This window comes from Coturnix japonica, chromosome 1 (genome assembly GCF_054131305.1).
Source record: "Coturnix japonica strain WE chromosome 1, WE-NBRP24, whole genome shotgun sequence".
Lineage (NCBI taxonomy): Eukaryota > Metazoa > Chordata > Aves > Galliformes > Phasianidae > Coturnix > Coturnix japonica.
The window spans coordinates 69,264,863-69,278,412 of NC_140663.1; the positions used below are offsets into that span (position 1 = coordinate 69,264,863).

The window sequence follows — 13,550 nt, forward strand, 5'->3', positions numbered from 1 at the left end:
CAGATCCCTCTGTAGGGCCTCACTACCCCCAAGCAAATCCACACTCCCAGCCAATTTGGTGTCATCTGCCCCACTTCTTCCCCATTTCCCACCATTAGCTGCAACAGTGAGATCTTTGCCTAATTTTCAGCTGCTTTTCCCCAGTTTAGAGATATTCCATTACTTCTTAAGCCAAAGTGAGCAAATTTAATATATATATATATATATATGTGGAATCCAAGGCAGATGTCCCTGCACCTCTTGAGTACAAATGATAGAAGTATTCTATTGTGACTCCTGTGCTTCTTGTGAGGCAAAATCATTGAGGCAAAAGGGAAAAGTGAGGAGAGAAGGCGATGGGGACACCTCATGGCATCATTCCAACACTGAGAGAGAGATTGTGCGTGGTAGGGAGCATTTGACCAGGGTGTGTAGGTGATAGGACAAGGGGAACTGGCTTTGAACTAAAGGCAGGGAGATCTGGATTCAATGACAAGGGACAAGGAAGTAGGGGCAGCTGAGACACTGCCTGCAATGTATCCAGCACTATGGGGCCGTCCTATGGCCTGCATCTGCACAGTGCTGGCTGCAGATGCGTGTTGGGCAGTGATGGGCTGCCTGGGGCTGCCAGTCTGGTGGCATCATCATGGCTGCTGCCCTCATGGCCATTGCAAAGTAGGAGCCCTGGAAAGTCAGGGCGGCCCAGGGAGCCTGCAGCTGTGGTGTTTCTGGGTGCTGCAGGAACTCCTGCTGAGGAGCACCTGGTGTGTAGGTAGGGACTACAAAGAGCAGAGTGCCCTGTGGTGGAGGAACGCAAGTGGCAGCCAGCTTCAGGCTGCTGGTTGGAGGCAGCATGGAGCGGAGGAGAGCCTGGCACTGTTCCAGCACTGGTGCTGCAGCAGGGCCTGGCAGGATGCGAGCATCACCTCCCTGGGCTTACAGGGGGTCAATCTTAAGGAGATTGGCTGGTGGGTGCCCCAGGGGTGCTGCTGCCTGCATGTCTTGTGGCTTCACTGCCTGCCAGCTCCTCTTTGGCCTGGCAGCTGCTCCCTGTGTGGCCCAGGCACATGGGCTGCTCTTCTGGGGGCACTCCTTCAGAGCCTCCTGCAGGGCAGGGCCAAGGGGCAGCCACAGCTCCCAGGGGGATGTGATGTTTAAGAGCAGTTTCACTTACTGAGATGCTTGGCACGATGTGGGGTTTCTAATTGAGCAGAGCGATTAAAGAATACCCCCAAACTGATGCATGGGTTGCTTACCCTTACTGAAATGCAGCGGTGGCAGCGCACCGTGGGTTCCCAATGTAAGCACAGCGTGCACTGTCAGACTCTGCGCTTGCTGTCGGGGCTGGGCACTCCTGGCTGTGGAGCAGTGTGTGGGCTGACAGCAGCTCGAAGCCCTTAGCTTGGATTTGTACCACCAAACCACGGGGTTCAGCTGGGCGTTTTGTTCCCACAAGGCTGCTCTGGCTGGACGTGTTCTTGGCGGGAGCAGCACCTAAACTAAGGCTGACTTTGCATTGTCTTCCATGTGAGTAGTAGTGAAGGTAAGTGAGTACCCAAAACCCTTCGGATACTTGTGTCATGGAATTAAGACTGGCGAAGACCTCCAAGGTCATCAAGTCCAACCCCCCCCACCAGTCCACTGCCTGCGTCCCTCAGTGCCACATCCCCACGGTTCTGGAGCACCTCTGTGGACACTGACTCCCCTAAAGCTGCCCAGCTCAGGAAGGGCAGAGCAGAAGAAAACTGACAGTGGTATGATGGAATTCAGTTTTATTGGGATGGATTCAAATGACTTGATGACTTTGTGTAGGGAACCTGCTTTGGCAGGGGGGTTGGACTCGATGATCTCTAGAGGTCCCTTCCAACCCCTACAATTCCGTGATGACTTTGGATAGGAAGCGGAGCTTGGACGCGGCTGCTCCTACGGCATCAGCGGGGCCGGCTGGTGATGCGCCGGGCCCGATGTGATGCCCGGGAGCGGCTTCGCCCCTGGGCTGGCCCTCGCCGCCTGGACCGGCTCCTAAGGCGTCTTCGGGGCTGGCTGTCGGTGTCTGCAGCCCGACGATCGAGGGGCGAGCGGCTTCGAGTCCGCGCCCGCCCCGGCTGCCCGGAGAGCAGCTCAGGCACCTGGGAAGTGGGATCCGGCTCCGACGGTGCCTGGCTGGTGGTGTCGGAGCTGCTGCTCTGCTGTCCTGCGGAGCTTTGGGACGGCCCCGGTCCCTGCTGGCTGGCGGTGTTGGGGCCAGCGCTGTCCGGGTTGGTGCCGGAGGCTGTAAGGAAAGACAGGAAGGTGAGCGGGACAGATCTCCAGCCCCGTGGTGGGACGGGCTCCCATCCGTCGTGGGCCAAAGGGACTGGAGCGAGGCCTCGCCTGGCCCCAGCCCGGCAGCACGCGGCTGTTGGCCTCTTACCGGTGCCCTCTCCAGCACAGGCGTTGCACTCCCAGCTGGTGGTGCTGGGACTCAGGTTGGAGCACAGTCGGTGCGTGCCTTGTGCAGCGCAGGAGCTGCAGAGGAGCAGCTCCCAGGGCCTGTGGAAAGCAACGGGTTGTGGCCGTGAGGACAAAGTGCCCTGAGCCAGGGAGTGCCCGGCACAGCTCTGGTGCTCGGTCTGTGCTCCCGCAGCCTGTGGTGAGGCTGCGATGCCACGCAGAGCCCCAGAGGGCAGCTGAGGTCACTCACCCCTCTCCCTCTCTCTGCTCCCTGCCATGGGGGTGACGGCAGTCGCTGGCATCACAGCGTCTGTGCCGAACTCCCAGTGCTGCGTAGGCACGGTTGCGCTCCCACTTGGGTTTCCTGCCAGAGAAGAGTGGGAATGTGATGAGCTCTGAGTGCCTCTAGACTAAGACTGAACAAAGCCAGCCCTGCAGCAAAGGGCCAGGCCTGCCGGGGCAGTCCCTGGGCGGGCACAGCTCTTGTGCCCTCCCGTCTCGAGAGCTGGCTGAAATACACCAACCTGACTGGGATGTAGATCCCCAAGTTGATCATCTCCTGTACAAAGCTCTCTCTGTCTCGGCAGAGAGGGCACTGGAAACAGCGAAGCCCAGCGCTCTTGGCCATTTTCTGCAGCAGAAACGCAAGCAGCGCTGAGTGTGAGCCGGGCCTGGTGCTGCTGAGCGCCTGCGGTGCCCGCGGGGCGAGGGGAGGGCTCCTACCTGGATGCAGGCCCGGTGGAACCAGGCGTGCTGGCAGGCTGGGCACACCATGGTGACATATGACCTGCTGTCGCCCACGGGCTCCAAGCAGATGATGCAGGTGGTGTCCGGCATCGGTGCTGTCTCCACTGGCTGGTGCGGGAGGTGCTCCCAGCAGAAGGACCTGGGGGAAGATGGAAGGGATGGGCAAGGTGAGAAGGGCTGCGAGGAGGGCAGAGGAACAGGAAGGAGCCCCAGGCCTTGGCTCTGGCTCTGTCAGGCTGCTGGGAGGCGTCACAGCGTGTTCCTCGCTGCTTTGGCTGGTGCTGACAGCAGGGGTTGGAGGCCCACGGGTGACAGCTTGGAGCCCTTACCTGTGGTCTCCAAAGTGTTGGGTGACACATTGACCCTCTTGGGCACAGGGGAAATGGAAGCTCCGCGTGCAGCCCGGCTCTGCGCAGGTGACGCTGGCCCCCATTTTGCCGCAGACGAAGCAAAGCTGGAAAGAGCAGAGCAGCCCCATCAGCTGCAGGCTCAGGGCCTACGCAGCGGGCCCTGCACCTCTGGGCAGGGCGCAGGATGCGGGCAGGGCTGGGTGGCTCTGTGCAGAGCTGCCTGGTGAACAGGGCTGGTCTGCAAGAGCAGGAATTTCTCCTGGAGCTGGGAGGAGGGGCTGGGATTGCTTTCTGGGGACCAGGCTGAGCTCGCCGTGCCTCTCCTGGCACCAAGCTCCCTGTTCCGGTCTGGTGCTCACCTTCTGCGCTGCCACCCTCATCATGTCAATTAGATGTTCATTGTGAAAAAGTCCCCTGTTTTGACTGTCTATGCCATGTTGGCAAAGACCGTTGGCAAATCCCTGAACAGGAGGAAAGAGCCTGATTTTGTTAATGCAGAAAGGAGGGAACCACTGGTTGGAGGAAGATGTCAGGAGCCACGAGGGAACTCACCACACAATATGCATGGAAACACAGCCCATACATCTCGTATCTCTTGCCGAAGATGGATGGCTTGTCATCCACTTGGCCACAGAGCACGCATGCTGGAGAGGAGAGAGTAACAGTCGTGAGTGCCTTGTGGGGCCAGGTGCCCCCGGGGGCTGTCCCAGGGGCTGCTCTGTGCCAGCTGTGCCAGCTGTGCCAGTTGAAGGGCAGGGCTGGAGGCCATGGAGGGGAAGGGATACCCTAGGCTTAGCAGTGCCAGTGGTCAGCCACAGCCCAACCGCAGCCCCCCTGGCCAAGGAGCAGATGGGCCCTGCCTGCGGCAGATGGGAGCCCCTGCGTGCCACCACCTCCTCTCTCCACTGCAGGCAGACCCCCAGCACCACTCTGCCCGGCGGCGGGGAGCTGCGTGCAGGGATTCTCTGCTCTCACCTAGCTCAGTCGAGCCGGCGGCCTCCTGTGTCCCCTCGGACATCGTGTGAATCAGCGGCGAGCACTCGCAGAGTCTTTGTCCCAGCAAAACCAGGCTTTGTCCTCTGTGTGCCAACCTATGGGAGAAGCGGGACGAGGATGAGTTGGCAGCTCAGAACCCCGAGCGCTGGGGAACCCTCCTCTCTCCCTCGGCAGCTTCAGACAGCCCCTTCCTCCCTGCTCACCTCACCAAGTCGCACTGAACTGGGCCTGGGCCCTGCAGCCTCAGCTCTGTTCCTCAGCCCGCAAGTCACAATGGCCGTTCCGTGCCACCCTCACAGTGCTGAGGGTACCCAAGCAGGAGGGTGGCGGCTCTTGCCGGACACAGCCCTTCTGGAACCCAGCGTGTTGGTGCTGCCAAAGGTGAGAGCTGTGAGAGCAGCCGTGAGAGCTGCTTTGCGTGGGGTTGATACACTTACCTTCCTATGAGAAGCAGTGGCTTCTTCCTCAGCCATAAACTCGGGAAGGGATGGAGATCTTTCCAGTTCCCGTGGCACTTTGGTGAAACCGTAGTGGTTGAGCTGCTGAACAAAGCTTTTCATACTTGTACACCCAAATGCTCTCACAGGCACTTCCTTGGCCAGGACCTCCACCACAGACAGTTCCTCATCAATTACAGTGCAGTTTCCTCCATGGCCCCTCCACAGGCTCTTCACCTGCTCACATTCAGCCAGTACCCAGAGCTCCTGTCGGAAGCTGAGTGGTGAGAAGACACTGGCTTTGCCAGTGCTTTCCTCACAGCAACTCAGAGGTAAACCTTTGGATTCCTCTTCATCAGGAATCATTGGTGAATCTTGTCCTTCCACTGTTGATGTTCCAGCAGCATGGCCAGATGGTGCCTGGTCCTGTCCTGCTGGGTCAGTGGAAGTGGAGCCTGAGGTCTCGGCCAGCTCCGGCACATCAGAAGCAGAAGCTTCCGTGTCAGTGTGTCCGCTCTCGCAATGAACAAAGGTTGCACGCGCAGCCATTTGTGCAGTGAGCCAGAGTTCTCCCTGCCTGCTGGCAAGGCGATTCTGCTGGCACTGCCAGGGTGATCCAGTGGGAGATGCCCTTGTGTCATTACAGTCACAGCAGCATGTGGTACCCAAGGCCGGGCTGGCTGGAGCTGCCTGAGCTGATGTCACTGAGCAGCACTTGTTGCTGGTCATGCCCTGAGCCACAGCTGATTGAACTTGAGTTGAGAGGCAAATAAAGCTACTTTGGAAGGTGACCAGCACTCACCGAGGCTTTGCTTCTCCTTTCCTCGTGTGCTACCAAGAGCAGCTCTTTGAAGGACTCCTTGGTGTCCCTCTGCTTCTGCAGATGGGCTGGAAATCAGTTTCCTGAGCCCTGGTACCTGAATCAAATAGCAGTCTCTTCGAAGTTTGTGGCCACCTTTGCCAGTGTTGTGCAATTTGCATAGCAGAGCTTGTGTCAGGGAGTATCTGTGTGCCCAGGCCATGCTCTGCAATGTCAACAGTGGCTCAGAGGCTGTTCTTTGTGTTCAGATTGGAGAAAGACTCTAAATACAGTGTGCTGATTGCATAAACAGGAGGTGTGCAACCAGTCTTTGGTTCCTTAGCTTTTGTTTGGTGTTTTAGAAATAGAGAATGCAATCCAACCAAGTCAATGATGTTCTCAAAGCCTTTATAATTACCCCCCTCTGTACAGGATCAAGCGCTTTCTCTGTAACTACCAGGTGTGATCTGGAGGCAAAGGACGCAGGATGCAAGGCTGGAGTTGATGCAAAGTTTGAGGACAGAGCTACCCTGGAGGAGCTTTTGAGCCTCTCAAAGGCAGAGAGGCCTTGCGGAGGTCTTGGCCAGTGAGAGGGCTGGGTGATCGGCAACCATACAGTGTTTGCTAGGAACACACGCTGTGTTGTGCTTACTGGGTCATCTTTGTCTCTGTGTTCAGATGGGCAGACAGGAGGCTGACGTGCATGCCCAGCATAGGGATTGGGTTTCTGGTGATGGCAGCCTGGATTGGACTTGTGACTTGTGGCAAAGCAGAGCAAGGTTGAAAAGCTCTTGGAGAGAGTGAAGAGGAAGGCCTCTGTGTTGACCCAAGGGCCGGGTCTCTACTCCTATGAAGGTAGGCTGAAGGAACTGGTTTTGTTTCAGTCTGGAGAAAAGAAGTTTGGGGGGACACCTCATTGTTCTGTTTTAATATTAAACTGGAGATCACGAAGTGGGAGGACACAAACTTTATGGAAGAGTTGATAGATACTGTCTCGTAATGTCTGGATGCAGGGCTGGAGCTGATGCAATCTTTGAGGACATTAACCTGGAGGAAGTATTGTTCCCCTACACTTTGAAGAGATCTTGCAGGGGTCTTTGAGCATCTTGATTTGTTGGAAGTGTCCCAGCCTCCAGCAGGGGGTTCAGAGCTAGATGGCCCTTCCAACTCAAACCATTCTGTGATGCTGTCATCTATGATTTAGTACTGGCCAGTGGAATGGCTGTGCAATCACAGCCATTATGATATGATGTCTTCCAAGAGCAAGTGCTGAATTGTGTCCGTAGGGTAGCCCTGAGTCCATGTACAGGCTGTACCATTGCCTGGTTTGGGCTCCTGTTCTTCTCTCTTGGTTTCATCTTGATACAGGATCAAAGAAGTTGCACACTGCAGGAAACACTGCTGCCCATCGCACTCATCTGCTGTAGCAGGGGACCTACAAACAGTCCAGGTGCAGAGAGGTCTGTTTTAGGCAGCTGAGTTTCACCTTTCCCTGTCACTGAATGAGGCTTACACATACTGCAGCTCCCTTCTCAAAAAGGGTCACAAAAAGAAAGTTTCAGAAAGAAAACTAGATCAGCTTTGTAGAACATAAAGGATTAATTTGACTAATGTTAACTCTGCACTAGGTTTCTACCAGCAGCATTTTCTGGGGTGGGGCTCCAAGGGCACAAAAGCCAGGATTTCATAGGAGTATAAGATTAATGATTAAAGTGTGTGTGCTGGAAGTCACGGGAGCAGCACCGAAGGAGGAAGCACCCACCTTTCTTTTTGGCATTATGACAGGCTGATATTAAAGACCTGCAAGTGTCAGAAGATGGAGAAAATCAACTGGCCTCTCTGACAGTTTTTACAGTGTAGTGTCTGTGCTGTCAAGACAGTGACTATGACAACCTTGAGAAATGACAATAATAGGAATGTTTAGGAAAGGGAACAAGCCTAATAGTGATGCAGCTGTTGACAATAACATGCTTATGTTAGAAGCAAATTCTTTGAGTTTTGTAGGCATTGAAGAATTTATGGATCTTGTTTTTCTATGCCTGGTTTTTCTTTTTGTTTTTGTACCCTTACTGTCTGTCTATTTTTACTATCATGGTAAAATACTGCTCAGTTGCAATGTGGAAAAAAGAAGCTAGTCGCTCTATAATGCTCTGTTTCTCTCCAATTATCATGGTATCATAGGCAGCATCTGAAGGCTCCACTGTACTGGACAAATACCAGAAAGAGAGGATTAAAAATCACATTATTTTAATTTGGGAAAGCTCAGAAAGAGATGGAAATAAGCCAACTTATGAGTTGGGAGAGCTGAAGTACAAGAGGCAGAGCAGAGCTGGATCCTCAACTCTCAGATGCTTTTATTTGGAGCAATGGTGCAATCCAGTGGCCAGTTAGGATAGTAACACTGTAAAACTGTACAAATCAATCCACTGCAAAAAGGGAGGATGCAAATAAAGGAAGCTGCAATGCTAGTGAGCCTGGACAGCAGCAATGATGTCTATTGATGAGTGATCTTAAGTGACACACAGAGCGTCCGCATTTCTGCTGGCACCAAGCCCAGCATCACACTGCTCAGAGCAGAAGCCTGGAGTCAGCCCTGCACAGCAGGTCAGGGAACACATTTAGAGTGTAGTAACTTTCTGAATGCCAACAACCGGAGGCAGGGAAGTGGGTACATTTGATCAGATGCTGTGGTTCAGGTATGTTCACCTGGAGAGCACATTTAGAGGACACTTTCATCCCAATAGAAAGTGCTGCAGGTAGAAGGAATAAGGAACACAGCTATTTTGAGTAGCACCACCTTCATTTATGTCTCCATCCTCAAACTTGCAGCACAGACTGTTGGAGCTGTTTGCCACTAGAAGAATTCACGTTTAGAGGAAGTAGAACAAAAGAGGAGGTGGGGGACCAGCAGTGCCACAGATGTGTTTGGACGTAGCTGGGTCTGATAGAACAACTCAGCTCTGCAGTTTTCTTCTCTGAATAACTTCTATTTTTTCCCTCAGGGAGAAAGAAACAAGATTTAACAATAAGGAAATTACAGTGCCATTGGAAGAGATGTGGGGTGGGAGCTGCATTTGAAGTCGCTTCAGTTTTCCATTAAAAGTTTTTCATCTTTGGCCTGTTTACTACCCAGATACCACTCTGCTTCCATTTTTGGGGTGCACTGTTTCCACTTCTATACCACTACTTTACCATGCAATGAGATTGCCAGAGAACATCCCAAGAGGTGACCAGCTGCAGCATATCACTGTTCCAGATGATTGCACATCCATCAGGTTTATGGTGCAAGTAGCTAAATAATTCACAGTAGATGAAGTCTTATATGATAGACAGCCCCTGTGCTGGGGAACACATGCACCTTACCTGTGCTTTATCACATGCCAGAGGTTATAAGCCAGGCACTTACACAGAGTAAGCTTCACATCTGTACCTGGCAAAAATCTGTTTGAGCGATCATAAAGAATATAATATTATGATCTCAATTTTCCACAAAACTGCTGGAAGTGGGAAGATAAATTTTCCTCTTCAGAAATCAAGCCTAATGCCTTCCTTTATTTTTTCAGCTGAAAAAGATGGATGAAGCATGAAGCAGAGATATTTGCTCTTGGGAGTCACTGAGTATATTCAGGACAGAATAGGGACCTAAACTATTTAGAAGAATGTACAGCAAGAAGCTTGATGTTGATAACAACAAAGTAATGTGTATTCAAAGGGGAAAAAAAGAAAAAGGGAAGCGATCAGAGCTCACAGTATTTTATATGTATATATATATCCCTTTACAATATTTTATGTGTATATATATATATATATGTATGTATATTTATACACACAAACATAATACTGTGAGCTCTGAGCGCTTCACACACACACACATATATATATGAAGGGATGTATATTTATGATATATATATACATAAAGGGATAGGCTTAGGTTAGATGTTAGACCTTTACTCAGGGGGTGATGAGGCACCGGAACAGGTTGCCCGTTCCTGGAGGCTTTCAAGCTTTCAAGGCCAGGTTGGATGGAGCCCTGGGCAGCCTGACCTAGTGGTTGGCAGCCCTGTCCATCCCAGAGGGATTGGAAATAGATGATCTTTAACATCCCCTCCAATGTATGCCATTCTATAATTCTATGATGATTCTATTATATATGCACTATCAGGGAAAGGAACAGAGCCCAGTGCCATTGTAAGCCTGTCAGAGGGGATTGCTGTTAAGGAGGAAAGCCAAACAATGCATCGAGATAGACAGAGGATGGATCATAAGTGAAAATTACTTAGCATGTATAGACCTAATTCAGTGCTGCGGCTCCATTAGAAGGATATGATGGCAACAAATAGAGAGAAGTTGGGACTGCACTGTTAATTTACACTCAATCATTGCCTAATATGCTGTCTCCTCTCCTCAAGAACGCTTTATTATGAAACGCTGGAGCAACAGACAATACACTCGACAATTTGAAGACTGATAAGAACATTATCCGCATGTTCTGAATAGGTAGCTGACATACAGAGTTATTAAGTGACTTAAAGCCATGTGAAAAGCCTGCTGAAGACATAGAATTAAGCTATTTTGCTTTCCCAGTTCCAGTCTGGCAATTTGATTCTGAGACTAATCTTCATTGTGAAGACACTAAGAGTGACTTAAGTATTCCCTGCAAATCCTGATTTCCAAATCAAAGTTCTAGGGTTTGTAAAGGAAGCGTCCTTTGAAATCTAGCTAAATGTCTTCCCAAAATTATTTACTTTGAAAAAATAAAATAAATGATTACTTCATCCCCAAATAGTAAAAAATAAATAAATATTCTGGAAGACTTAGCAGTCTTCAGGGTGAAAACACTGATGTAGACTACCTGTAATAGAAATATAAACTTATAATCAGATACATGATTCTTCAAAGGCAGCAACCAGTGACCAGCAGCCCTGTGGGCATTCATTGCGCACCTTTCCCTTCTCTTTGGTTTTGGCAGAGCTTGCTGGCAGCCCATCCCAGGTCAGTAATCCTGCTATGGGCAGGCAACAGCCAGCCTGCTGCTAATCCAATTATGCAGCGCAAGACCTGAGGGTACAACACGTGAGATATGGGGCCATTTTCATTATTTAATTAGCAGTCACTTTAACCTGCCTGAAGAATATTAAAAATGCCAACGTAATTATGACACTTAGACAGTAGGTCAGTGGCATGCTCCACCAGCCCCAAGGGCCATCATTTCCCTTTGCACAGAAATAGGGATCCAGAAACTGTACAAAGTGCATGAGCTCAGTTTCTCATGGCAGGACACAGGGGTATAAGGAAGGCCATGGTACTGCTGGGCCGTGGAGTGGGTCCAGCTACCAGGCACTTGCACCGCTAGTGCTTTTTCCTTGGAGAAGATAGGAATTGCAGCATGCAATTACAGCAACAGGGTGCTTGGTCCTGTGCTTGTAAACCATTGAGCACAGCAATTTGGAGAGAGAGCAATGTTAGAATGCACTTCCAGGCAGAGTACGTTCCCATTTAAGAAGATTTCCTTTTTTGAGAGATGCAAGTAAGACTCCGTTTGTTAATAAGCATTTTATTCTGCCAGAGGAGGTGAGGATTTATGTATTATTAAAATGGCTGCATATGCTGTTTGCAGCACTGCCAGCTCTAGCTTTATCTGGTATTTTTCCTCAAACTTCTACTGCTTTAAGAAAAGTTCCTGGATGGATGGAAACAGATTTCTAGCAGTCTTTAAGTGCTTCTGGAAACACTGCGATAAGACATACACAAACCTGTCAGTTGTGGGGTTACCAAGAATTACGTGTTGCTTCACATTGCAAGACATCATTAAAACAGTTGCTGCCAAACCTATCACAAAGGCCCTTCTGATGTCATCGTTTTGGAGATACTCTCACAGGATATATCCTAATAAAGAGGCAATCCACACACCTCTATCTAGAACTTTGGAGACAGACCAGATATATTCACATTCTTGCATGCCTGTATGTTATACTCAGGGCAGTAGGAGATGGACAGCTCCAAACTCTTCCATTGCTGAAGCATGAATGCCTCCATGGCTTGTCTCTAGGAATAGCACACCGCTAATTTGATCACATTTAGATTATCAGTAGTAAAGTCACAGGTCACTATGGTCTCATATCTATGTAGACTGCCACATTCAGTTTTTCAGTTTGCAGTCATACTTGTCTGCTACAGTAAGGAACTTCATTCTAGCTTCATGTTTTCAGGTTCTTCCTTGCAAGCCTGCTGAGCCCAATGCTTCCTTTAATTAAGCAAATAGTCCTGAAACTGTAGCTTGAATCCTTAGAGGCAGAATGGCTTTGCTCCCTCTTTAGTCATTATCCCACTAGCAGCCTCTGCATAGCAGACAAAACGGGCTTCTCTGAATACCTCATTTGCTAAGAAAGATGCCAGTTTAGCTCAGCTAGCTCTAGACCACAGCAAGAGCATCATTCAGTTAACATACTTAAACGCAAGCCATTTGAGATCCCCCTCATCCTAAAAATGAATACAAACGCAATCCCTTTTGCTCAGCACAAGAGCTCACAGTACACACCACCACCCCCTAAGAACTAAGTGAAGCTCAACAGCCCTGCACTCAACTTCCTTAAATAATCATTCAACCCAATTACAGCTGGTAATCAGAGGTTTGTGTGCTGGGCTGGGCTTTAGCTTTACTTTGCTTTGTTTGGCTTTGCTTTGTTTTTTTCAGTCTGTATCTGATGAAGAGTCTACGTGCCTACAGAAGATCCTTCTGCTGCTAGAGCTTTGATCCTAAACAGTCCATGTTAAGTGTAAGAATTAGGGATGTAAAAGCTCAATTCAAACCGCATGGTTACAAAGACAAAATACTCTGCAGGAGCAGCTGCTGTCTTTAGCCCCCTCCTTAAATATCCTCTCAAAACAGCTGAAGGAGGATTTTCATGTGCATGCAGAGTAGGAGCAGCTCATTCACTTCCAGCACAGCAGGAGATTCAGAATCTTCAGTCATGGAGGAGGGTCCTAACTGTGCAAGAGGCTCAGGAGGGAAGGCTCCTAGCAGTCTCTTTCTTTCTGAGTTGAAACGATGTCTAAGTATTCCCTGGTGATCAAGTAAGCTTATGACTCTCATGACATTTAATGGTTCCTAAAGGAATAAGGTGCGCAGAGGCCTTGCTTCACTGTTTTCAAAATGTTCTTGTAGGGACTCCAATCCTTTGCCCTGCCCTGGATCATGTTCTTAGAAGAAGACAGTAGATACTCTTTTTCTCTAGCCTGAACAGTGATTTGGGAAACAGGACAGCATTTGCCAGAAGGAATGAGGGCAGGTGCTGGGGGCAGTAACATGGGAGCTTGTGACAGTTCAGGAGGATAAAAGGGAAGAAAACTTGAGCTCTCCACTTTTGGTAGTCACCAATCCTGTGATATCAGATCAAATTACACCAAGACCTCCTGTCTCTCTTGCAGTTTGTACAGAGCCAAATATGGCCCCAAACATGCCTTGAGACTGTGGCCTTCCTGCACTCCTCATTGAGGACAGAATAGGCAAACACCTGTTGGCAATACCACTTTTGGCTGGCAAACATACCAATACTTGGTAGGACCCTGAAAAGCCTCAGATGTGAGGGAACTATCAGCTTGCTCTGCCTTGTAGGAGTAAAGTGCACCTGGGTGTGCTCCAGTGCAGCACCGTAGGAGGAGAGAGGCATCACCATGGTCAGAAAGCAGCTCATGAGTGCACAAGGAGGTTGTGGATGCCCCACCCCTGGGGGCATTCAAGGCCAGGCTAGATGTGGCTCTGGGCAGCCTGGTCTGGTAGTTGGCGACCCTGCACATAGCAGGGGGGTT

General features: G+C 50.4%; 3 protein-coding genes across 3 annotated transcripts; all 3 read right to left on the reverse strand.

Moving 5' to 3' along the window:
- Nucleotides 1-1,714: 1,714 nt before the first annotated feature.
- On the reverse strand, nt 1,715-3,494 carry LOC116654144 (uncharacterized). Its single transcript, XM_085543888.1, has 4 exons — nt 3,136-3,494; nt 2,937-3,043; nt 2,663-2,776; nt 1,715-2,511 (listed from the first exon to the last, which is right to left on the reverse strand). The coding sequence occupies exons 1-4, from the start codon at nt 3,247-3,249 to the stop codon at nt 1,911-1,913; spliced, it is 936 nt and encodes a 311-aa protein (XP_085400014.1). The 5' UTR covers nt 3,250-3,494; the 3' UTR covers nt 1,715-1,910.
- Nucleotides 3,495-3,497: 3 nt separating this feature from the next.
- LOC146762507 (uncharacterized) lies at nt 3,498-4,631 on the reverse strand. Its single transcript, XM_085543941.1, has 3 exons — nt 4,485-4,631; nt 4,062-4,153; nt 3,498-3,970 (listed from the first exon to the last, which is right to left on the reverse strand). Exons 1-3 carry the CDS (start codon nt 4,525-4,527, stop codon nt 3,656-3,658), a joined length of 450 nt encoding a protein of 149 aa, XP_085400067.1. The 5' UTR covers nt 4,528-4,631; the 3' UTR covers nt 3,498-3,655.
- On the reverse strand, nt 4,631-9,478 carry LOC116653823 (uncharacterized). The gene has a single exon (XM_032446480.2). It carries the CDS (start codon nt 5,669-5,671, stop codon nt 4,799-4,801), a length of 873 nt encoding a protein of 290 aa, XP_032302371.2. The 5' UTR covers nt 5,672-9,478; the 3' UTR covers nt 4,631-4,798.
- Nucleotides 9,479-13,550: the final 4,072 nt, after the last annotated feature.